At 46.0% G+C, this 26614-nt stretch overlaps 1 protein-coding gene across 2 annotated transcripts in view; it reads right to left on the reverse strand.

The window, feature by feature from the left end:
* TRPC1 (transient receptor potential cation channel subfamily C member 1) overlaps nucleotides 1-26614 on the reverse strand; it is a 159578-nt gene that overhangs the window by 112057 nt on the left and 20907 nt on the right. For both annotated transcript variants that reach the window (XM_044289916.1, XM_044289915.1), the window contains exon 2: nucleotides 12838-12992. In XM_044289916.1, the coding sequence (XP_044145851.1) occupies nucleotides 12838-12992 (155 nt within the window). The remainder of the gene's footprint in view (nucleotides 1-12837; nucleotides 12993-26614) is intronic.

The raw sequence follows: 26614 nt of genomic DNA on the forward strand, positions 1-26614 counted from the left end.
GATATCCCTCAAAATAATAATAAATTATTAAAGTTAAAGGGGTTCTGCACTTTGTTTTAACTGATGATCTATCCTCTGGATAGATCATTAGCATCTGATCGGCGGGGGGTCCGACACCCAGGACCCCCGCCGATCAGCTGTTTGAGAAGGCAGCGGCGCTCCAGCAGCGGCGCGGCTTTCTCACTGTTTACCGCTGGCCCAGTGACATCACTACTAGTATCAACTAGTGTGTGCGGGGCTAAGCTCCATTCAAGTGAACAGAGCTTAGCCCCACCCACGCTAGTTGATACTAGTCGTGACATCACTGGGCCAGCGGTAAACAGCAAGAAGGCCGCTGCCTTCTCAAACAGCTGATCGGCGGGGGTCCCGGGTGTCGGACTCCTGCCGATCAGATACTGATGATCTATCCAGATCTATCCAGAGGATAGATTATCAGTTAAAACAAAGTACAGAAACCCCTTAAGCAAAAAGCATAGATGTGGTAGGCAATAACAAGTGCTCGGCGGCACTAAATCAGGTGCTCAACATCACCAAATCAGAAACCATATATCCAACCACAATCCGGGGGGTTCCAGTGCACATCCATGAATCCCGGAGGGAAAGCAAAAACCATCTATCCCTGGGCTAGATGATGATGCGGTATTGAAGGACAGGGTGGGCAAAGTATTGTCCCTGATATTGCCCTACAGGGGGGTGCTATTCTGGCCCTGATAGCCTAACCACAGACCACCCGCCCTGATAAGAGCGACCCCGTCCGGAACCTTAACCTATATTAAAATGGCCCTAGTAAGCCCCTAGCCCCCTGACTTCCAGGTGATCACTATATAGATCTATGTGTTTTTGACTCATTTAAAAGTATAAGTATATCACACCCCCTCAGTATATCACACATATCGATAGCACACCTATACTAGTCCTTAAAATGACTTTTGTGGCCCTATTAGCTAGCGTCTGGTGTCTCTAACAGCCTGTCCCTGCTCCACACAGCTACCTCTCCCTACACTGGCAAAACATTGAATGTAAAATGGCGGCCATATCAGGTTTATTTATAAGGTAGGGGGTATGTCCATGTGCTGAAACGTCTCAATTGGCTGTCCTGTACTACCTGATGGATGTGTCATGGGTCAAAGTTCTTCATAATGTAAAAGAATATGGCTGGCGCGAATTTCTAAATATGTTCGCATGTTCGGCGAATCGCGAACACGCAAAGGCCGAAACGACCGCCGGGCGAACCGCAAGGCCCCCTTATCCTGAATACAGATGATAAGATCTTCAGTTTGATCTCTGTGGGAATGGAGTATATGAGGAGACATGAAGTACAGAGGGGATGGACAGAACAGGCTGTGGCAATGGAGACTGCATACAAGAGCTGCTGCTCATCAGCCACATCCCCACCTCCTCTCTGTACTTCATGTCTCCTCATGAACTCCATTCATACAGAGATTCAGCTGAAGATCTTATCAGCTGTATTCAGGATCATAATCCCTGCCAAGCAGAGCACAGAGAAGGATGAGGCAGCTCTTTGTCTCAGTGTTCTGAAGTAACTTGTCGTCCTGTGTAATTAGAACGGCGACCATTTTATTTCTCCTGATCATTGCTCCCCAGGCAAAACAAGCCATTCTAATTAATGAAAGGTATTTGGGAATATACATCAGATCTGGCCAATCATCTGGGTGAAGAGAAGGCCGGGCACCATACGAGTGCTGCCTTCCCTTCATTGTTTACCTGCTCGCCTTTGACATTGCAGCGGTGATCAGATGTAATTACAAGAAGTCGTCCCATTTACTTCTATGGGACAGCTCCTTGCTATACACTTGAATAGGAAGGAGCCATCCCATAGAAGTGAATGGGACAGCTTGTAGTTAGGGATGAGCGAACCCAAACTGTATAGTTCGGGTTCGTACCGAATTTTGGGGTGTCCGTGACACGGACCCAAACCCGGACATTTTCGTAAAAGTCTGGGTTCGGGTTCGGTGTTCGTCGCTTTCTTGGCGCTTTTTGAAAGGCTGCAAAGCAGCCAATCAACAAGCGTCATACTACTTGCCCCAAGAGGCCGTCACAGCCATGCCTACTATTGGCATGGCTGTGATTGGCCAGAGCACCATGTGACCCAGCCTCTATTTAAGCTGGAGTCACATAGTGCCGTCTGTCACTCTGCTCTGATCAGCATAGGGAGAGGTTGCAGCTGCGACGTTAGGGCGAGATTAGGCAGTGATTAACTCCTCCAAAAGACTTCATTCAGAGATCGATCTGCAGCTGTGGATGATTGAACTGCTGCTATTGAATTGCTCACTGTTTTTAGGCTGCCCAGAGCGTTTTTCAGTCACTTTTTTCTGGGGTGATCGGCGGCCATTTTGTGTCTTGTGGTGTGCAGCACAAGCTGCCACCAAGTGCATTTAACCCTCAATGGTGTGGTTGTTTTTTGGCTAAATCCTACATCAGGGTGAAGCTGTCACACCAAGTGCATTTAACCAGCAATAGTCTGGTTATTTTTTGGCCATATACTACATCAGGGGCAAGCTGAGCCTGTCACCAAGTGCATTTAACCCTCAATGGTGTGGTTGTTTTTTGGCTAAATCCTACATCAGGGTCAAGCTGTCACACCAAGTGCATTTGACCAGCAATAGTCTGTTTATTTTTTGCCCATATACTACATCAGGGGCAAGCTGTCACCAAGTGCATTTAACCCTCAATGGTGTGGTTGTTTTTTGGCTAAATCCTACATCAGGGTGAAGCTGTCACACCAAGTGCATTTAACCAGCAATAGTCTGTTTATTTTTTGGCCATATACTACATCAGGGGCAAGCTGTCACCAAGTGCATTTAACCCTCAATGGTGTGGTTGTTTTTTGGCTAAATCCTACATCAGGGTCAAGCTGTCACACCAAGTGCATTTAACCAGCAATAGTCTGGTTATTTTTTGGCCATATACTACATCAGGGGCAAGCTGCGCCTGTCACCAAGTGCATTTAACCCTCAATAGTGTGGTTGGTCAAGCTGTCACACCAAGTGCATTTAACCATCAATAGTGTGGTTATTTTTTGGCCATATCCCAGTCTAATTCTGTCAGTAAACATATACCTGTCACCCAGCGCCTAAATACTAGGCCTCAAATTTATATCCAGCTAAATCTGTCGTTACTGCTGTGGCTGGTCAAGTTATTTAGTGTCCGTCAAAGCACATTTTTTGTTCTGGGTTGAAATACAATTCCCAATTTAGCAATTTCCTAATTTAGTGGTTTCTGCTGTATCAGGCCTACTTTAAATTTATCCCTAAAAGGGCATATTAGATTCAAGGTGCAGATAGGGTCATTCTGAATAACTTCACACACACGCTACTGTGCATTTCCAAGTCTAATTCTGTCAGTAAACCTATACCTGTCACCCAGCGCCTAAATACTAGGCCTCAAATTTATATCCAGCTAAATCTGTCGTTACTGGTGTGGCTGGTCAAGTTATTTAGTGTCCGTCAAAGCACAGTTTTTGTTCTGGGTTGAAATACAATTCCCAATTTAGCAATTTCCTAATTTAGTGGTTTCTGCTGTATCAGGCCTACTTTAAATTTATCCCTAAAAGGGTATATCAGATTCAAGGTACACATAGGGTCATTCTGAAAAACTTCACACACACGCTACTGTGCATATCCCAGTCTAATTCTGTCAGTAAACGTATACCTGTCACCCAGCGCCTAAATACTAGGCCTCAAATTTATATCCAGCTAAATCTGTCGTTACTGCTGTACTGGTGTGGCTGGTCAAGTTATTTAGTGTCCGTCAAAGCACAGTTTTTGTTCTGGGTTGAAATACAATTCCCAATTTAGCAATTTCCTAATTTAGTGGTTTCTGCTGTATCAGGCCTACTTTAAATTTATTCCTAAAAGGGTATATTAGATTCAAGGTGCAGATAGGGTCATTCTGAATAACTTCACACACACGCTACTGTGCATATCCCAGTCTAATTCTGTCAGTAAACGTATACCTGTCACCCAGCGCCTAAATACTAGGCCTCAAATTTATATCCAGCTAAATCTGTCGTTACTGCTGTACTGGTGTGGCTGGTCAAGTTATTTAGTGTCCGTCAAAGCCCAGTTTTTGTTCTGGGTTGAAATACAATTCCCAATTTAGCAATTTCCTAATTTAGTGGTTTCTGCTGTATCAGGCCTACTTTAAATTTATCCCTAAAAGGGTATATCAAATTCAAGGTGCACATAGGGTCATTCTGAATAACTTCACACACACGCTACTGTGCATTTCCAAGTCTAATTCTGTCAGTAAACCTATACCTGTCACCCAGCGTCTAAATACTAGGCCTCAAATTTATATCCAGCTAAATCTGTCGTTACTGGTGTGGCTGGTCAAGGTTTTTAGTGTCCGTCAAAGCACAGTTTTTGTTCTGGGTTGAAATACAATTCCCAATTTAGCAATTTCTTAATTTAGTGGTTTCTGCTGTATCAGGCCTACTTTAAATTTATCCCTAAAAGGGTATATCAGATTCAAGGTGCACATAGGGTCATTCTGAATAACTTCACACACACGCTACTGTGCATTTCCAAGTCTAATTCTGTCAGTAAACCTATACCTGTCACCCAGCGCCTAAATAATAGTCCTCAAATTTATAGTCAGCTAAATCTGTGGTTACTGCTGTGCCTGTATTAGTGTAATACGGTACCTAAATAGATAGCCAGATAGTGTTAGTTGTCTTTAAAAAAAGGCCTGAATTTGAATTCAATACATTGGGTCAAATAATATTTTTGTTGTTGTGGTGAACGATAACAATGAGGAAAACATCTAGTAAAGGACGCGGACGCGGACATGGTCGTGGTGGTGTTAGTGGACCCTCTGGTGCTGGGAGAGGACATGGCCGTTCTGCCACAGCCACACGTCCTAGTGTACCAACTACCTCAGGTCCCAGTAGCCGCCATAATTTACAGCGATATTTGGTGGGGCCCAATGCCGTTCTAAGGATGGTAAGGCCTGAGCAGGTACAGGCATTAGTCAATTGGGTGGCCGACAGTGGATCCAGCACGTTCACATTATCTCCCACCCAGTCTTCTGCAGAAAGCGCACAGATGGCGCCTGAAAACCAAGCCTATCAGTCTGTCACATCACCCCCATGCATACCAGGGAAACTGTCTGAGCCTCAAGTTATGCAGCAGTCTCTTATGCTGTTTGAAGACTCCGCTGGCAGGGTTTCCCAAGGGCATCCACCTAGCCCTTCCCCAGACATAGAATGCACTGACGCACAACCACTTATGTTTCCTGATGATGAGGACATGGGAATACCACCTCAGCATGTCTCTGATGATGACGAAACACAGGTGCCAACTGCTGCGTCTTTCTGCAGTGTGCAGACTGAACAGGAGGTCAGGGATCAAGACTGGGTGGAAGACGATGCAGGGGACGATGAGGTCCTAGACCCCACATGGAATAAAGGTCGTGCCACTGACTTTCACAGTTCGGAGGAAGAGGCAGTGGTGAGACCGAGCCAACAGCGTAGCAAAAGAGGGAGCAGTGGGCAAAAGCAGAACACCCGCCGCCAAGAGACTCCGCCTGCTACTGACCGCCGCCATCTGGGACCGAGCACCCCAAAGGCAGCTTCAAGGAGTTCCCTGGCATGGCACTTCTTCAAACAATGTGCTGACGACAAGACCCGAGTGGTTTGCACGCTATGCCATCAGAGCCTGAAGCGAGGCATTAACGTTCTGAACCTTAGCACAACCTGCATGACCAGGCACCTGCATGCAAAGCATGAACTGCAGTGGAGTAAACACCTTAAAACCAAGGAAGTCACTCAGGCTCCCCCTGCTACCTCTTCTGCTGCTGCCGCCTCGGCCTCTTCTGCTGCTGCCGCCTCGGCCTCTTCTGCTGCTGCCGCCTCAGCCTCTTCCTCCGCCTCTGGAGGAACGTTGGCACCTGCCGCCCAGCAAACAGGGGATGTACCACCACCACCACCTCCGTCACCAAGCATCCCAACCATGTCACACGGCAGCGTTCAGCTCTCCATCTCACAAACATTTGAGAGAAAGCGTAAATTCCCACCTAGCCACCCTCGATCCCTGGCCCTGAATGCCAGCATTTCTAAACTACTGGCCTATGAAATGCTGTCATTTAGGCTGGTGGACACAGACAGCTTCAAACAGCTCATGTCGCTTGCTGTCCCACAGTATGTTGTTCCTAGCCGGCACTACTTCTCCAAGAGAGCCATGCCTTCCTTGCACAACCAAGTATCTGATAAAATCAAGTGTGCACTGCGCAACGCCATCTGTGGCAATGTCCACCTAACCACAGATACGTGGACCAGTAAGCACGGCCAGGGACGCTATATCTCCCTAACTGCACACTGGGTAAATGTAGTGGCAGCTGGGTCCCAGGCGGAGAGCTGTTTGGCGCACGTCCTTCCGCCGCCAAGGATCGCAGGGCAACATTCTTTGCCTCCTGTTGCCACCTCCTCCTTCTCGGCTTCCTCCTCCTCTTCTTCCACCTGCTCATCGAGTCAGCCACACACCTTCACCACCAACTTCAGCACAGCCCGGGGTAAACGTCAGCAGGCCATTCTGAAACTCATATGTTTGGGGGACAGGCCCCACACCGCACAGGAGTTGTGGCGGGGTATAGAACAACAGACCAACGAGTGGTTGCTGCCGGTGAGCCTCAAGCCCGGCCTGGTGGTGTGTGATAATGGGCGAAATCTCGTTGCAGCTCTGGGACTGGCCGGTTTGACGCACATCCCTTGCTTGGCGCATGTGCTGAATTTGGTGGTGCAGAAGTTCATTCACAACTACCCCGACATGTCAGAGCTGCTGCATAAAGTGCGGGCAGTCTGTTCGCGCTTCCGGCGTTCACATCCTGCTGCTGCTCGCCTGTCTGCGCTACAGCGTAACTTCGGCCTTCCCGCTCACCGCCTCATATGCGACGTGCCCACCAGGTGGAACTCTACCTTGCACATGCTGGAGAGACTGTGCGAGCAGCAGCAGGCCATAGTGGAGTTTCAGCTGCAGCACGCACGGGTCAGTCGCACTACGGAACAGCACCACTTCACCACCAATGACTGGGCCTCCATGCGAGACCTGTGTGCCCTGTTGCGCTGTTTCGAGTACTCCACCAACATGGCCAGTGGCGATGACGCCGTTATCAGCGTTACAATACCACTTCTATGTCTCCTTGAGAAAACACTTATCGCGATGATGGAAGAGGAGGTGGCCCAGGAGGAGGAGGAGGAGGAAGAGGGAGGTTTTTTGCAACAGCAGAGGCCAGGTACAAATGTGGCCAGACAGGGCCCACTACTGGAGGACGAGGATGAGGATGAAGCATGGTCACAGCGGGGTGGCACCCAACGCAGCTCGGGCCCATCACTGGTGCGTGGCTGGGGGGAAAGGCAGGACGATGACGATATGCCTCCCACAGAGGACAGCTTGTCCTTACCTCTGGGCAGCCTGGCACACATGAGCGACTACATGCTGCAGTGCCTGCGCAACGACAGCAGAGTTGCCCACATTTTAACGTGTGCGGACTACTGGGTTGCCACCCTCCTGGATCCACGCTACAAAGACAATGTGCCCACCTTACTTCCTTCACTGGAGCGTGATAGGAAGATGCGCGAGTACAAGCGCACGTTGGTAGACGCGCTACTGAGAGCATTCCCAAATGTCACAGGGGAACAAGTAGAAGCCCAAGGGCAAGGCAGAGGAGGAGCAAGAGGTCGCCCAGGCAGCTGTGTCACGGCCAGCTCCTCTGAGGGCAGGGTTAGCATGGCAGAGATGTGGAAAAGTTTTGTCAACACACCACAGCTAACTGCACCACCACCTGATACGCAACGTGTTAGCAGAGGGCAACATTTCACTAACATGGTGGAACAGTATGTGTGCACACCCCTCCACGTACTGACTGATGGTTCGGCCCCATTCAACTTCTGGGTCTCCAAATTGTCCACGTGGCCAGACCTTTTATGCCTTGGAGGTGCTGGCCTGCCCGGCGGCCAGCGTTTTGTCTGAACGTGTATTCAGCACGGCAGGAGGCGTCATTACAGACAAACGCAGCCGCCTGTCTACAGCCAATGTGGACAAGCTGACGTTCATAAAAATGAACCAGGCATGGATCCCACAGGACCTGTCCATCCCTTGTGCAGATTAGACATTAACTACCTCCCTTTAACCATATATTATTGTACTCCAGGGCACTTCTTCATTCAATCCTCTTTTTATTTTCATTTTACCATTATATTGCGGGGCAACCCAAAGTTGAATGAACATCTCCTCTGTCTGGGTGCCGGGGCCTAAATATATGCCAATGGACCGTTCCAATGTTGGCTGACGTGAAGCCTGATTCTCTGCTATGACATGCAGACTGATTCTCTGCTGACATGAAGCCAGATTCTCTGTTACGGGACCTCTCTCCTCTGCCTGGGTGCTGGGCCTATATATATGCCAATGGACTGTTGCAGTGTTGGGTGACGTGAAGCCTGATTCTCTGCTATGACATGCAGACTGATTCTCTGCTGACATGAAGACAGATCCTCTGTTACGGGACCTCTCTCCTCTGGCTGGGTACCTGGGCCTAAATATATGCCAATGGACTGTTGCAGTGGTGGCTGACGTGAAGCCTGATTCTCTTCTATCACATGCAGACTGATTCTCTGCTGACATGAAGCCAGATTCTCTGTTACGGGACCTCTCTCCTCTGCCTGGGTGCCTGGGCCTAAATATATGACAATGGACTGTTGCAGTGGTGGCTGACGTGAAGCCTGATTCTCTGCTCTGACATGCAGACTGATTCTCTGCTGACATAAAGCCAGATTCTCTGTTACGGGACCTCTCTCCTCTGCCTAGGTGCTGGGCCTAAATATATGACAATGGACTGTTACAGTGGTGGCTGACGTGAAGCCTGATTCTCTGCTATGACATGCAGACTGATTCTCTGCTGACATGAAGCCAGATTCTCTGTTACGGGACCTCTCTCCTCTGGCTGGGTACCTGGGCCTAAATATATGCCAATGGACTGTTGCAGTGGTAGCTGACGTGAAGCCTGATTCTCTTCTATGACATGCAGACTGATTCTCTGCTGACATGAAGCCAGATTCTCTGTTACAGGACCTCTCTCCTCTGGCTGGGTACCTGGGCCTAAATATATGCCAATGGACTGTTGCAGTGGTGGCTGACGTGAAGCCTGATTCTCTTCTATGACATGCAGACTGATTCTCTGCTGACATGAAGCCAGATTCTCTGTTACAGGACATCTCTCCTCTGGCTGGGTACCTGGGCCTAAATATATGACAATGGACTGTTACAGTGGTGGCTGACGTGAAGCCTGATTCTCTGCTATGACATGCAGACTGATTCTCTGCTGACATGAAGCCAGATTCTCTGTTACGGGACCTCTCTCCTCTGCCTGGGTGCCTGGGCCTAAATATATGCCAATGGACTGTTGCAGTGGTGGCTGACGTGAAGCCTGATTCTCTGCTATGGGACCTCTCTCCAATTGATATTGGTTAATTTTTATTTATTTTATTTTTATTTTTATTCATTTCCCTATCCACATTTGTTTGCATGGGATTTACCTACATGTTGCTGCCTTTTGCAGCCTTCTAGCTCTTTCCTGGGCTGTTTTACAGCCTTTTTAGTGCCGAAAAGTTCGGGTCACCATTGACTTCAATGGGGTTCGGGTTCGGGACGAAGTTCGGATCGGGTTCGGATCCCGAACCCGAACATTTCCGGGAAGTTTGGCCGAACTTCTCGAACCCGAACACCCAGGTGTCCGCTCAACTCTACTTGTAGTAACACCTGCTCACCATTGCAATGTCAACAGCAAGCAGATAAACAATGAAGGGAAGGCAGCACTCGCACAAGAGCAGCCTTCTCTTCATACAGCTGATCGTTGGGGGTGCTGGGTGTTGGACCCTAAACGATCTGATATTGATGCTTATTATGAGGATAGGTCATCAATATTAAAATCACAATTTAACAAAAGGCAAAAGCATTAAGATCACAATGACTATACACAGCAGTTTCTAGGAAATTTACTCAACAAGGCCGATATTAAAAAAGTGCCACACCTGCCAACATTAAACAATGTTAAAGGGGTTGTGCAGCTGATCGGTACGGGTGCTGGATGTCGGCCCCCACCCATCTGATATTGATTACCTATCAATATCATGACACTGCACAACCCCTTTAATAATAACGCTGCGGATCAATATGTTTTACCATTAATGCCATTATGTTTCTCAATTTCCTCAACATAATACACACCTCAGCTGCTGCAGAACAACATAATACACAAATAAGCTGCTTCAGAACATCAAAATACACAAATCAGTTGCTGTGCCTCCTAAATCTCATAATACACACAAGCTTCTGCAGAACATTATAATACACACCTCACCTGCTGCAGAATATAATATTACAAATCTGAGATGCTACAGAACATCATAATACACATCTCAGCTGCTGCAGAATATAGTAATACAAACCTCAGGTGCTGCAGAACATCATAGCACACATCTCAGTGGCTGCACAACTTTATAATACACATCAGCTACTGCAAAACATCATAATAATACTTCAGCTGCTGTAAACCTCATAATACATACCTCAGCTGTTGTAAACATTATATTACATACCTCAGCTGCTGCAGAACATTATAATACACACTGCTGCATAACATTGCAATGACAATACACACCTCAGCTGCTGCAGAATATTGTAATGATAATACACTCCTCAGCTACTGCAGAACATCATAACATGAACAAGCAGTTTAATATGTGGCAATACGATGGCTACAGCCTCTGCTCATGCCTAAAACAAACCATCTGTGGGCCAAAAAAGCACCACTTGTCAAAACAAAGTTGTACAGTATGTATACATCTGAGCCGATCTATTGGGCTTAGTCAGAAGAACGATTTTCCTGTCTGCTTGCAGTCCGAATATAGAATGGACAGCAGCCAATTCACGTGTGCAATTTCCCAGATGGACGGGAGTAAAATCGATGCTTTATTGCTCTTGTATTGTGCATGCAACACCTGAACCGCTCGCGGTTCATCAGGACTGGAGTTAGAGCGTCAGAACATTTGGTTCTGATTAACTGTAGGAGGTCAGGGTGTTGCATCTATAATATGGGCACAAAAAAAAAAACTGCATTACACTTGTCTGGAAGTGGCCAAATACTGGGGGGATTTTTTTTTTTACTATTTGAAAATGATCATTTATGGCAACACACAGTGAGTTAAATTTATTTTCGGAAAAGCTTTTCCACCCATCAGAAAAATATTAATGTTTGTGTGTGTTGCAAGTGTTTGGTGTGACTTATTTGGCACCAAATCTGAATGCTGGTAAATACCTGGGTCGTGGCATCAATAAATGGCCTAACTAGATGCAGAGTGATGATTAGATAGATGGAAAGAAAAAAACGTCTACATGTGTCAATGAGAGAGCAAGATATGCCCTCTGACTGATGGGAGGGAGGTGATAACATGTATAGAAGTCCATGTTACCCCTCCCTCTGGGGTCATCTATAGTAATACAAGAATAGGAGGATCTATACCTTTCTTCTACTCTGCAGCCTGTCTTTACCTGACCGCCCTCTCTTCCTCAGGCAGGCCATGAGACTGAAATGGGGTGGAGACTGCATCAACTCAGTCTATCTCAGACTATATAGCAGCTACAGATACAAGATAATCGTTCTAAAGCAGAGAATCTAAGTTTTATAACTAAACCAGGACTGACAACTTCACCTGGCTGTATCACAGCTAAAATTATTATCTTGGTCGTGTTTTAAAGCTTAGATGAACTTTAGGATCTGGTCTTTCATTAACTATTGCAATGCTCTGTCTACAACCATACTGTTAAGCCATTAGCTCTGAATACAGATGTGCACTACACAAATATTGTATAAAAATTTGTAAAGAGTGTATGTTAACTAAAAGTGGGGCATGGAGAACACACTGGAAATAGCAACAAATTGATAAAATGGGATTACAGACATATTGGGGCAAATGTATGATAGAACTTGTGCTAGAATCCATCGATCATAGCACCAGTTTTTTGGCACATGTCCTTTGCATGGCATATATTAACATGAGTTATAAAATGCACTATTTTTGGTTTAGACATTATTTATGTCTTCTTTTGTCCTAACCTAAGGCATTTTTGTTGCATATTGTTGTCTAAAAGTATACCATCCCCAAGATGTTATATAAAGTGGTGTCACATTCTGTTAGTAGAAAGACCGGTGGCACATTATGTCTTACATGACGACATGCTGCAGTTTGTCGCATCTACCCTACAGGCTGCCTTAGACAAACAAATATAACAAATGTTCACAATCTTGGACCCATTTAACATAAACACCTTGTAAGAATAATTTACAATTTACAACACATTTGACATAGAACGTACTATTCATACATATGGCCCAGGCAAAATATTCTGGAGCAGAATACATCGCTATTAGGAAGGAGCAAACTTTTGTTTTCAAGTTCGGCGTACAAGGTTTGGGTTCAGGTTATCTAGGAATACCGCTATGAATTCTGCTACCATGAACCATAACTTATGCCCGCTATTTAATAAATCTCCCCCATTGTCTAATGATAAGCAGATGAAAATGCTGGGGCTTATGTGAATGCCCAACATAGTTAATCTGCAGAACAAAGAGGAGATGCCATTTATCCATTCTGCTGCTATGTAGAAAGCAATAATCTCCAAGATAATCATGGAATAGATGTTCATAATACATTTTCAGTATGGGTACAAATGGAGCACAGCATGGTATGCAGTCATGGAACGAAGTAGATAAAATGCATGAACCACATGACAACAAAGACGTAGCTAATACTTATATATCTACCTGACAGCCATGGTCCAGAAGAAGTTGTAGAATATCCAGGTTCTCATTTTCAATGGTTATTGTAATAGCGTTTCTTCCCAGGACATCGACTGAATTAATATTTAATTCCTCTGAACTGTTCTCCTCCAGGAGCTTTTTAACCATATAGTAGTCGCCTATAGTAGGAGAGATGAAGAGTCAATGATTAGGACTTGTACAAGAACTCCAGTGAAAAATACAAAAAAAAAGAAGCAAGAACTCTTCGCGGGAAAGTATGTCTCACTATTTTTACACCAACTTCTGGCTTTGACGCATGAAAAACTGCTGCAAAAAGCTGTATGTGACACCTAAACAGGGTGGATAAAAATCAATGATTAAAAAAAAAAAATCTAAAAATTTTTGGGGATTTAAATTGGATTTTTTAAATATAAAATGCTTTTTGAGGAAAATATATTACCATCCAAAGGTTATTCCATCATGAAATAAAGATTTGTTTTTTAATTATGTAGAATAAGGCCGAATGCACACGGCCGTGTTCCGTGGCCGAGAGCGGTCCGTGGTATGCCGGGCTGGATTCCTGTTCAGAGCAGGAGCACACGGCGTCATTGGTTGCTATGACGCCGTGCGCTTCATGCCGCCACTGCTGTACAGTAATACACTATACGAGTGAAGCACAAGGTGTCATAGCAACCAATGACGCCGTGTGCTCCTGCTCTGAACAGGAATCCAGCTCGGCATACCACGGACCGCTCTCGGCCGCGGAACACGGCCGTGTGCATTCGGCCTAAGGCTGTATATGTTTAATTGTTTTGGTAAATAAATTCCATTAATACATTCACAATGTCATGCTCTTCCAGAGGTTTTTGTAAGATTATTGGGCAGTTTCTCTGCCTACAAGATATTATCACAGATGCTTGGTTTACTTTTGCAGTTATCAAAACTGAATTTGACTCAGCAGAGATCACATGCCTCTTCTTCACAGCAAAAATGTTATAACATGAACAGAGTTGAGAAAAATACATTAATCCTAACTTCTACAAACCTCTGAATACAGAATCAACCTAATCAAACTAATATGAAAAGTTGTTATTCTGAAAATCTTCATCTACTTGCATATTATAAGTTATACCAGCAAGAATTTGTCTTTATGTAGAAAACTATGATTTAAATCAAATCCACCCTGCACCTAAAGGATAAATAATTGATCTCTTTTTTATACCTGTAATGTACTGTATGCTAATACACTAGGATCTGTCACATTGGCACAAACCACTGTTTTACGGTGGGTTTTTTGTGGCGTTTTTGAGCTCAAGAAAGAAGTGGGTTGGAAGGGAATGAAAAATATAAAGGAAAGACTTGTACTTCTTCCTGCTGGATCCATGTCTGGCTTTGGCTCAAACACTGCAGCAAAACCTATGTGAATCCATCCTAAAGGCTGGATCTACAACTCGACCTTTTGCAGAACGTTTAACACTTTAGCACCCTGTAACATGCCATTATGTCACAGAGCACCGGTAGTTTGGTTCTGTGCGGTAATGGTACATCACGGTAATGATGCGGGCAGGTGCCAGCTGTATTATACAGAAGGCAACTGGCTCTCACTCACTACTAACTCTGATCCTGGAAGTTTAACCCCTCAAATGCCACGGCCAATAGCAACCACAGCATCTGAGAAAGAGAAGGGGGAGCCTTCCTCCTTACTCTGATCATCACCCCACAAATGCAATTGCAAGGTACCCAGTATTTTGCATGGCAGCCAGACGCATTCTGAAGGGCAATACCCCTTGAAAAAGCTGTACGCGAAACGTGCGTTGGGGAGTGGACCGGTGGTATTGCTGCACGATACAATCAAATCAATTGGTCAGTATATATAATGGTTTCCATCATGTGTCAAATACAATTTTGATTATTGTTATTGCCCTAATTTTGATAACCTTGGTGTATATCTTCACACCGGCCTGTGGCAAATTCTGACACATATATACATGTGGATATTTGTGGTATCTAATAGCTACAGCTTTTTGATACTATATGCCCACTACTCATGACCATTTGGGTATAATTATGCACTTGCACTTTACCTTAGATATATGTATTGGCAGCCCACCATCGGTTCACTTGGTTTTTAACATGTATTGTAACCTGTATGTATTGTCTTATTTGTGACCAGTGCTGATCATGTGTCTTTTGTGATTTTCTTAATAAAACTGAGTATTTTTTGTACTATTGCAGTATATATTCTTTGAATTAAAGTATACTTTGCTTACCTTACTCCTTCAATCGGCTATATGCATTCTGAAGGGCGCCAGGCCGGGTCTGCCATGTCCTGCCCAATACTATGTGCCTGTTCCTATAGTGTGCAAGCATGTGTACTGATGCTGGATTGCAGGGTGGTCGTAACCCCTGGAAACGAGCAGTGTATAATGTGTTGAAAAATGAATCTAGCCAGCACAGGAGGCAATATGGACAATCACAACACATTAGTAAGTGTCTTGTATTAACTTTCTGTACATGATGAATTCCATTTTCTGAAGTGAGACAACCCCTTCAAGTATCAAACTCGGCTGTATCCTTAAAGGGGTATTTCGTCATGTGAAGTATCCCCTATCCTCAATATAAGGGATAACTATTAGATCAGTGGGAGCCCAATCACTGGGACCCCCACCAATCACAAGAATGGGGATCCGTGATCTACGGGTCCCTCAAAATAAACAGATCAGCTGATCGGGCAGGTGTAAAGCCCAGAGTGGTGCTGCCACTCCTACACCCTGCTACTGTCCTTAATGGTCTAACATAAAGTTATCTATGCATTATATTCCAGGTCCTCTCCATAATGTGCATCTATAATAAATGTTTGCAACTGTTTATAACATGTAATATGACTGGTTCACCAGCAGGTGGCAGGAAACCTGGCAGAGCTGTAAGATTGAAAGGGAACTTACCATTCCATTCTAACCCCCCTCTGGAGAGAAGTGGGCTTGTCCTACTTCCTGCAGGTAGGGTGGGGACCAGTTAGAGTCAGTCTAGTTTACCCCTAGCTAGGAGAAGGGTGTGCAGAGGCAGGTCTCTGCTGGATGTGCCCACGCCAGCCAGAGCACCCTAAGCTCTGCTGGCCATGGAGGCCAAAGCTTAAAGCCTCAGGAGCCAGGAGGAAAGTTCCCTGGCATAACCTAGAGTCAGATTACAAAGTGAAGTGCAGCATATGGAAGAAGCTGAGTTATACAGCCAGCCTGTCAGTACACAAGAGCCAGAGAGAAACAGATATAGCAGAGTGGAGTTTGCCTGCCATTTTCATGCTAAAGCCTACTGGAACCAAGACAAAGCCTGTAAACAGTTTTGGAGAACGTTTATGCAAAGTAAAGCTGCCATTGAACTTCATCTCAAGGGCTGGACTCAAGTTATTATTTTGTCCCTCAATTATTCCCCCTATTTATTGCTTCAGAGCCAAAGCCTGGGGTCCAGCCATGTCCAGGTAGGAATTCCAGACTGTCACACACATAAAGAGACATTTTAGGCCGCACTATACCACTCTGCAATTCCTACACCTGGGACACGTGTTATAGAGAGGGTCCTGGGGTGAGGCAAGCACAGCCTTCCGGAGATACTGTAGCTGAGTAAAGCGATTCCAGGTGTACATAGCGACTGAAATCTACTCCAGTCAAGGACTGTAGTAGATTTTAATTGAGGGGCACAGACTGCCGAAGGATGTGAGCCTTGTCATAAATTACAGAAAAAAAAAATCTTAATATTAAGCAATGAAAGTGAAGTTTTAAATAGGTAAAATCTAGTGTGACAACTAGGATCTCTGGACTTCGGGTATTTGTTTCTTTATATTTTCTATATCCCCAATCACACTAGAGGGGTGTCATTCAGCAATCGTCATAAATTAGCAAAGACCGACGATAAATGACGCCCAGTTTTCCTTGAGTGTGTTTTAGTGTACTTTGCACAGACTGCAGCTCACAACACTACCACTAGGTGGCCACATACAGACAAATATAGGATACACATCTTGTGACAGAATCTAACAAAATCATCATCTTTAAGCCAAGAGGGCATGTACAGAAGAAATCCCTACTTCAGCGCCATGATGTACAGTTATCTCAAGGTGTAGGAAGGAGATAATGATAACAATGATAACAATAGTAAATGAGGGCTTTAGGGGTAAATTTAACATAAAGGAGCTTTTTAAAACCAATTTTGCTTGAGTCTGCATGGGTGTAATATGCACTGTATTTTTCAAACATTGCATATCACTTGGTACATCTTTTAAAATCGCACTTTTTTTATTAATTTTTTTTACACCACTCCCATATCGAACAGGAAGTTTGATGTCACTATCTGCGACTGAAAATCAGCTCCATTAATCTGAATTGGGTTGTTTTGGTGAGAAGCACATGGATTTCTGCCAGCCACAGTCCGATAAATGTAACTGATTTTCACCAAAATCTGCAGCATGTGAAGGCACCCTATAGGCCCTTTTACAGGGTTCCGTTATTTCAGACAATTATTGGGAATGGACGAATGTCCGATAATTGCCTGATCTTTAGGGGAGATGAGAGCTGAATTTATAAGCTGCAATCATCTCTGCTGTGTGCAGGGCTGTTTTAATACATTGGTGGGACTGGGACCTGTGCAGACATTTCATGAGTGTGCCCCTCCTTAGTGCCTCCTCACAGTAGTTATGCCCCCTTAGTGCCAACAAAGATATATGGATTTAATGTAGAATAGTTAGCATGAGCACACACAATTCATAATTAAGATATATATAATTTTATTAGTAATTCAAGTATAAACATGATTGGCATAACAAAACATTTTAAAATTCATTAGGCTGGTGGTCCAGGACTGGGAAAATCCAATAAAGTGCAATGGACTGGTCGGAAATTGCTAGTTACCAAAGATCCAATGGAAATACATGTAATATAACAGGTATATGAATAATACAAGTAATGACCTTGATAGTAAATAAAATTAAAGAAAATCACAGCAAGTGCAAACAATTAAGTCTACCAAGATCAATACAAGATATTGTAAACAAAAGTAATAACTTATGGGGGTACACACATACTGACCAATAGTAAGTCCCACCATCCTTATGAATTTTAAGTGTTTTTAACTTAATTGTGTTGTGCCAATCATGTTTATACTTTAATTACTAATAAAAATTATATATATTAATTATGAATTGTGTGTGATCATGTAATTCATATATCCTTGTTAGTTCTATGTGTTGTCAGGGATATGGGTTAACTATTATTATATGGGGAAGTATTTCTGGTGTTTCATTGCCCTCTTAGTGCCTCTTCACAATATTTATGCCCCCTTAGTACCCTTCACAGTACTTATGCCCCGTAGTGCTTCATCACAGTAGTTATGGTGCCTTAGTGCCCCTTTCAGTAGTTATGCCCCCTTAGTGCCTCCTCACAGTAGTTATGCCTCCTTAGTGCCTCCTCACAGTAGTTATGCCACTTTAGTGCCCTTCACAATAGTTATGCCTCCTTAGTGCCCCACACAGTAGTTATGCCCCTTTAGTTCCTCCTCACAGTAGTTATGCCCCCCTTAGTGCCTCCTGACTGTAGTTATGCCCCCTTAGTGCCTCCTTGCAGTAGTTATGCCCCCTTAGTGCCTTCTCACAGTATTTATGCCCCCTTAGTGCATCCTCACAGTAGTTATGCCCCCTTAGTGCATCCTCACAGTAGTTATGCCGCCATAGTGCCCACTCACAGTAGTTATGTCGCCTTAGTGCCCATCACAATAGTTATGCCCACTTAGTGCCCAACACAGTAATTATGCCCCCTGTGGGGATTTGCTCTGGTAGACAGGATAAGCGGACGCAGTATATAGGCAACAACCAGTTCTTAAATCAAACAGTTCAGTGTGTATTCACACTCTTGGCAAATTCAAACACAAAAAGTCACCTTTTGGTTTTAGTGTTAGTTTACACCCAGCTGGCAGTTCTGCCTCAAAGAGTCCATGAACAGACTTTAGGCAGCCTGGTTTCCCTCACGCTGGTCTCAGACCTCCAAGCCCAGCACAAGTCTCAAATCCCAATACAGAGATCCTTTCTGCTGAACCCAGCTGTCTTTTAAAGGCAGCTAGGTGTTGTCAAAACCCGGACCGGCACATGAGTCCAGTCCGGTGTTTGACCCCACCTGGCCACTAATCAGTCAAGCAGCACACACTGGGAGGAAAATACCTGCCTCTCCATACAACTCTCTTTACTGTGTCACATACCCCACCCCTTTGTTCAACCTTGAGGGGGTGAACACATGCAAAACAGTGCATCCGGGACAGGGCATCCGCGTTTCCCTGCAACAAGCCTGCTGTGTTCTACCGAGAACTTAAAGTTCTGTAAGGATTAGAACCACTTGGTGACCCGGGCATTCCTCTCTTTGGCCTGGCTTATCCACTTGAGAGGGTTGTGGTCAGTCACCAGACGGAACTTTCTCCCCAACAAATAGTAGTGGAGAGACTCAAGTGCCCACTTGATAGCCAGGCACTTTCTCTCCACTATACTATACCTGGTCTCGGCTGGGGTGAGCTTGCGGCTGAGGAAGACAACGGGATGCTCCTCCCCGTTGACTTCCTGAGACAGTACAGTGCCGAGGCCTACTTTGGAGGCATCCGTTTGTATCACAAACTCCCTCTTGAAGTCGGGCATCAAAACCGGTGATTCACACAGGGCCAACTTCAAAGCGGAAAAAGCTCTTTCCGTCCGATCATCCCAGCGAACCATCACTGATTTTCGTCCCTTCTAGAGTTCTGTCAAAGGTGCAGCTAGAGTAGCAAAGTGGGGGACAAACCTCATGTAATAGCCCACCATTCCCAGGAATGACTTTACTTGCCTTGCCATGACAGGTCAGGGCCAGTTCCGTATCGCCTCTATTTTGTTCAATTGGCGTCCTTGCCCAATGACATATCCTAGGTATTCAGTCTCCTCTAACCCTATCACACATTCAACGGGGTTGTGGCAGTCACCCCTACCGCTGGCCCTTCGGCCTCGGGTTCCCAGGGTTCTGGCCTCTTACTTGAGCAAGGCCAATCCCCTGGGGTTATCCCTGACTCTTGGGACCAGTAAGTCTCATAGCTGGCCACAGTTCCGGGAAGCCCAGGAAGTCTCTTCCTATTATTAGTTCATAGTGTAGATTTGTGGCGACGGCCACTTCATGAATACTCCTGCCGGCAAACGTGGTTAAAGACACCAGAGGGGTGGGGCAGTCTTTTAAGTCACCATGTATGCACATTACCTCGACTTTCCAGCCAGTAAACTCAGCGGGTCGCACCAGGGTGGCCTCATTGGCGGATCCGGGGGGGGGGGACAATGGGGCAATTGTCGCCCCCCGAGAATATAGTGAGACAGGGGCGGACTTACCATTCCAGGCCCGGCAGTGGTGGCAGCGGCAGGGAGAGATGAGCGCTTCCATATTCATCTGTATGGATCCTCAGGACAGCGATATAGATGAATGGTGCGGAGGAGCAGGGGAGAGTTGTTTCCCTTGCGCGTTCCTCTGATAGGCTACAGGCACTAGGCCTGCAGCCTAGCAGAGGCCGGTTCAGGCGGCGCGATGACGTCATCATGCCGCCTGAGCTGTACAGAGCGGGACACAGGCCAGAAGAGGCCTGCATCGCATCGCAGTGTCATGGAGGTAAGTATAAGTGTTTATTGTTTTAATTATTTGTTAGTACAGTATGGCAACAAGAGGGGTGGGGCTCTATATATTGGCACGTTATGGGGGGAGCACTATGGAGGGGGGAAGGAGCACAATCGGGGCATCTAATGGGGGCCCTATATACTGGCACATTATGGGGGGCACTATGGAGAAGGGGGGTAAGAGCACTATGGGGACATTATATAGGGGCATTTAATACTGGCACCCATTTTGGTGCCACTATGGAAAGGGGGAGAGAAGCATTATGGGGGCATCTATGTGGGGCAGTCTATAGGGGCATATTATACTGCCACATTATGAAGGACACTATGGGTACAAGGATGATCACGATGGGGGCATCTTCTGGGGGCACTATATAGGACAGGGAGGAGCACTATGGGAGCATGTTCTGGGGGCACTATATAGGACGGGGAGGAGCACTATGGGGGAATCTTCTGGGGGCACAATATAGGACTATTTTATACTAGCACAAATTATAGGGGCACTATGGGCACCTTAGCTCAACTGGGGGCACTAAGTGTTTTTTGTAGTGGCACACAGTATGGGTCATTGGCTCACATGAGGGGACTCTGGGGACATTGACTCTACTGGGGGCACTAAGAGGAGTTTTTTTTTTTTACTGCCACACAACGGAGCATTTTTTGTACTGGCGCACATTATAGGGGGCTTTATTACAACTGGGGGACTATGGGAGTATTATTACTTCTGGGACACAATTATTGTGGGGGGCAACGTAGGAGCACTATTACTACTAAGTGCACTCTGGCACAGAATTATTACTATTGTTGGGATTTTGGGGAGCACTATTACTGTGGGGGCGCCCTGGCACAGTATCAGCTTAGCACAGTTATTTTTGGGGGACATTATAGTTACACTATTAGTGTCAGGGACACTATTTGCTGGGTGCAGTTATTTTTTAGGGCATTGTGTTCCAATAATTATTGAAGGGGGTGCTATCTGTGTGTAACTAGTATTTCCAGGGGGTTTATCTGTTTCTACAGTATAGTTTTGGGGGGCACAGCATCTCAGTATTGGGGGTGCATGATGGGATGTTGAGAAGGTGGGAGGAAAAGAAGGAAACTAAGATGTCTGTCTGTCTGTCAAACTCTGCAGAGATGAGAGATGGCTGAAAGAAATCATCATGGTGGTCTGGTCTGAATGGAGAAGATGAAGAAAGAACATCTATATCAAACGAGACGTCACTGGATCTAAGAGGTATGGGCGCGATATATGGGTGGGGCTTTGTGTGGGTGTGGCTTGAGGGTGGGACACAAGGGCCTCATAATCTCCTATTGCCCCTCCCGAGACCAGGATCTGGATCCGCCACTGGGTAGCCCTTACCAGGATCACCAGACTCCCAGAGTCCAGCAGAGCCACCGCTAGAGTGTCTCCCACTTCCACCTGGCACAGGTGATTATTATCTGGAGACTCCCTGGTACCTGTTGCACACAGCTTCCTGGCATATACAGTCAGGTCCATAAATATTAGGACATCGAAAGAATTCTAACATTTTTGGCTCTATACACCACCACAATGGATTTGAAATGAAACAAACAAGATCTGCTTTAACAGCAGACTGTCAGCTTTAATTTGAGGGTATTTACATCCAAATCAGGTGAACTGTGTAGGAATTACAACAGTTTGCATATGTGCCTCCCACTTGTTAAGGAACCAAAAGTAATAGAACAGAATAATATTCATAATCAAACTTTCACTTTTTAATACTTGGTTGCAAATCCTTTGCAGTCAATTGCAGCCTGAAGTCTGGAACACATAGACATCACCAGACGCTGGGTTTCATCCCTCGTGATGCTCTGCCAGGCCTCTACTGCAACTGTCTTTAGTTCCTGCTTGTTCTTGGGGCATTTTCCCTTCAGTTTTGTCTTCAGCAAGTGAAATGCATGCTCAATCGGATTCAGATCAGATAATTAACTTGGCCATTGCATAACATTCCACTTCTTTCCCTTAAAAAACTCTTTGGTTGCTTTTGCCGTATGCTTTGGGTCATTGTCCATCTGCACTGTGAAGCACCGTCCAATGAGTTCTGAAGCATTTGGCTGAATATGAGCAGATAATATTGCCCGAAACACTTCAGAATTCATCCTGCTACTTTTTTCAGCAGTCACATCATCAATAAATACAAGAGAACCAGTTCCATTGGCAGCCATACATGCCCACGCCATGACACTACCACCACCATGCTTCACTGATGAGGTGGCATGCTTAGGATCATGAGAAGTTCCTTGTGTTGATGTCCCAATATTTATGGACCTGACTGTAGTGACCGACGATAGCCATAGTTAGTGTCCATGGGCTCAACCCTATAGGGAAATGACACCGCCAACAGATCACCGGAGCCAGGTGGGTACCTCCCGGACGGGCTTCTTCGGCTCCAGTCTCTAGGTCTGGGATGGGGATTGTCAGGGTTTAACTGCCCCCTTCCCGAAAGAGTCCCCCTTTAGTTTCCTGGTAGCCTAATATCGTTCAACCAGGTCCACCATCTCAAGGGCATTAACAGGAGACGTCTGGCCAATCCAATGCTGAAGAGGGTATGGCAACACGCTCCAGAACATATCAGCTAAAATATGGTCCAGCATAGCAGCGGGACTCAGTACGTCCAGTTGTAGCCATTTTTGCAAAAGGTGGAATAAAGCATAATACTGGAGTCTCGCGAGCTCAGCTGGGTTAAACTCCTACTGGTGCACCCTCTGGGCCCGGACCAATACATTCACCCCAGCCTCACCAGGATCTCACCCTTGACTTTCTGGTAATCGGCCACTTGCTCGTCTGGTAAGTCGAAATACACCAGCTGGGACTCGGATGCCAGGAACGGAGCAACAACCTCAGCCCACTGACCTTGGGGTAGATTCTCCCTCACGGCCACTTTCTCGAATACTGCCAGGTAGGTTTTGACGTCATCCATGGTTGCCATCTTGGGGATCGCCGTGCAAACCGCTTTCCTGGCAGTTCTGCCTCAAAGAGTCCATGAACAGACTTTGGCGGCCTGTTTCCCCTCACACTGGTCTCAGACCTCCAAGCCCAGCACAAGCCTCAGATCTCAATACAGAGGTCCTTTCTGCTGAACCCAGCTGTCCTTTAAAGCCTGCTAGGTGTTGTCAAAACCCAGACCGGCACATGAGTCCAGTCCGGTGTTTGACTCCACCTGGCCGCTAATCAGGCCAGCAGCACACACTGGGATGAAAATACCTGCCTCCCCATACAACTCCCTTTACTGTGTCACACCCCTTAGTGCCTTCTTACAGTAGTTATGCCACCTTAGTGCCTCCTCACAGTAGTTATGCATCCTTAGTGATTCCTTACAGTAGTTATGCCCCCTTAGTGCCTCCTCACAGTAGTTATGCCCCCTTAGTGCCTCCTCACAGTAGTTATGCCCCCTTAGTGCCTCCTCACAGAAGTTATGCCCCCTTAGTGCCTCCTCACAGTAGCTATGCCGCCATAGTGCCCCATACAGTAGTTATATCCCTTTAGTGTCTCCTCACAGTAGTTATGCCACCTTAGTGCCTCCTCACAGTAGTTATGCCACCTTAGTGCCTCCTCACAGTAGTTATGCCACCTTAGTGCCTCCTCACAGTAGTTATGCCACCTTAGTGCCTCCTCACAGTAGTTATGCCACCTTAATGCCCCTCACAGTAGTTATGCCCCCTTAGCTCCTCCTCACAGTGGTTATGCCCCCTTAGTGCCTCCTCATAGTAGTTATGCCCTCTTAGTGTCCACAAACAGTAGTTATGCCCCCTTAGTACCCCTCACAGTAGTTATGCCCCCTTAGTGTCCACACACAGTAGTTATGCCCCCTTAGTGCCCCTTACAGTTGTTATGCAACCTTAATGCCTCCTCACAGTAGTTATGCGCCCTTAGTGCCTCCTCACAGTAGTTATGCCACCTTAGTGCCACTTCACAGTAGTTATGCCACCTTAGTGCCTACTTATTGAGCACCCAACCTCTTTTAGCAGCTGATCGGGTGTCAGACCCCTGCCAATCTGATACTGATGACCTATCCTAAGGATAGGTCATCAATATACACTCACCTAAAGAATTATTAGGAACACCTGTTCTATTTCTCATTAATGTGATTATTTAGTCAACCAATCACATGGCAGTTGCTTCAATGCATGTAGGGTTGAGGTCCTGATCAAGACAATCTCCTTAACTCCAAACTGAATGTCAGAATGGGAAAAAAAGGTGGGCTACAACAGCAGAAGACCCCACCGCGTACCACTTATCTCCACTACAAATAGGAAAAAGAGGCTACAATTTGCACGAGCTCACCAAAATTGGACTGTTGAAGACTGGAAAAAGGTTGCCTGGCCTGATGAGTCTCGATTTCTGTTGAGACAGTCAAATGGTAGAGTCCGAATTTGGCGTAAACAGAATGAGAACATGTATCCATCATGCCTTGTTACCACTGTGCAGGCTGGTGGTGGTGGTGTAATGGTGTGGGGGATGTTATCTGGGCACTCTTTAGGCCCCTTAGTGCCAATTGGCCATCGTTTAAATGCCACGGGCTACCTGAGCATTGTTTCTGACAATGTCCATCCCTTCATGACCACCATGTACCCATCCTCTGATGGCTACTTCCAGCAGGATAATGCACCATGTCACAAAGCTCGAATCATTTCAAATTGGTTTCTTGAACATGACAATGAGTTCACTGTACTAAAATGGCCCCCACAGTCACCAGATCTCAATCCAATAGAGCATCTTTGGGATGTGGTGGAACGGGAGCTTCGTGCCCTGGATGTGCATCCCTCAAATCTCCATGAACTGCAAGATGCTATCCTATCAATATGGGCCAACATTTCTAAAGAATGCTATCACCACCTTGTTGAATCAATGCCACGTAGAATTAAGGCAGTTCTGAAGGCAAAAGGGGGTCCAACACCGTATTAGTATGGTGTTCCTAATAATTCTTTAGGTGAGTGTATATTACCTAATAACCCCTTTAATCCTGTCTGTTGGGCAAAATGAAGTCCTTTACTTAGGTTAATTTCAGAACTTGACAGCTTGTGGAAGAATATCTTCCTACCCAAGGGAAGCAGACCACATCCTTTCAGGCACTGATGGCTATCAGATATTTAGATAGGAATCAGTGGTAAAATAATTTCAAGCTTTAATTAAGACTTCTGCACATTTTTTTCTTGGTGTTTTTTTGCTTGAAGAAAATGCTGTGAAATTCACATATTTAGGCCTCATGCACACGACCGTTGTGTGCATCCGTGGCCGTTGTGCCGTTCCCTTTTTTTTTTTTCGCGGACCGTTTTGCAGCCGCATCCGTGATCCATGTATCCTCTCTGTCAAAAAAATAGGACCTGTCCTATTTTTTTGACGGACAACGGTTCACGGACCCATTCAAGTCAATGAGTTAAATACAATAGAGGGAGGGAGGGGGGGCCGCACACTGTGCCACCAATGAGTTAAATACAATAGAGGGAGGGAGGGGGGCCGGGGGGGGGCACAAACTGTGCCACCAATGAGTTAAATACAATAGAGGGAGGGAGAGGGGCGCACACTGTGCCACCAATGAGTTAAATACAATAGAGGGAGGGAGGGGGGCCGCACACTGTGCCACCAATGAGTTAAATACAATAGAGGGAGGGAGGGGCGGCCGGGGGGGGGGGGGGGGCGCACACTGTGCCACCAATGAGTTAAATACAATAGAGGGAGGGCGGCCGGGGGGGGGGCGCACTGGCCACCAATGATATTCAAACTGGGGAGGGAGGGGGGTCTGCCCCCCGCTGCCTGGCAGCCCCTGATCTCTTACAGGGGGCTATGATACGCACAATTAACCCCTTCAGGTGCGGCACCTGAGGGGTTAATTGTGCGTATCATAGCCCCCTGTAAGAGATCGGGTGCTGCCAGGCAGCACGGGGCAGTCATGTACACAGTTTGTAGTATATTCTAACTAGAAGCGTCCCCATCACCATGGGAACGCCTCTGTGTTAGAATATACTGTCGGATATGAGTTTTCACGATGTAACTCAAATCCGATGGTATAAAAGGGACTCCTGACTGTACATTGAAAGTCAATGGGGACGCACCATATTGTGTCAACGTCAAACGGATCCGTCCCCATTGACTTGCATTGTAATTCAGGACGGATCCGTTTG

The sequence above is a fragment of the Bufo gargarizans genome, chromosome 4, assembly GCF_014858855.1.
Source record: "Bufo gargarizans isolate SCDJY-AF-19 chromosome 4, ASM1485885v1, whole genome shotgun sequence".
Taxonomy (NCBI): domain Eukaryota; kingdom Metazoa; phylum Chordata; class Amphibia; order Anura; family Bufonidae; genus Bufo; species Bufo gargarizans.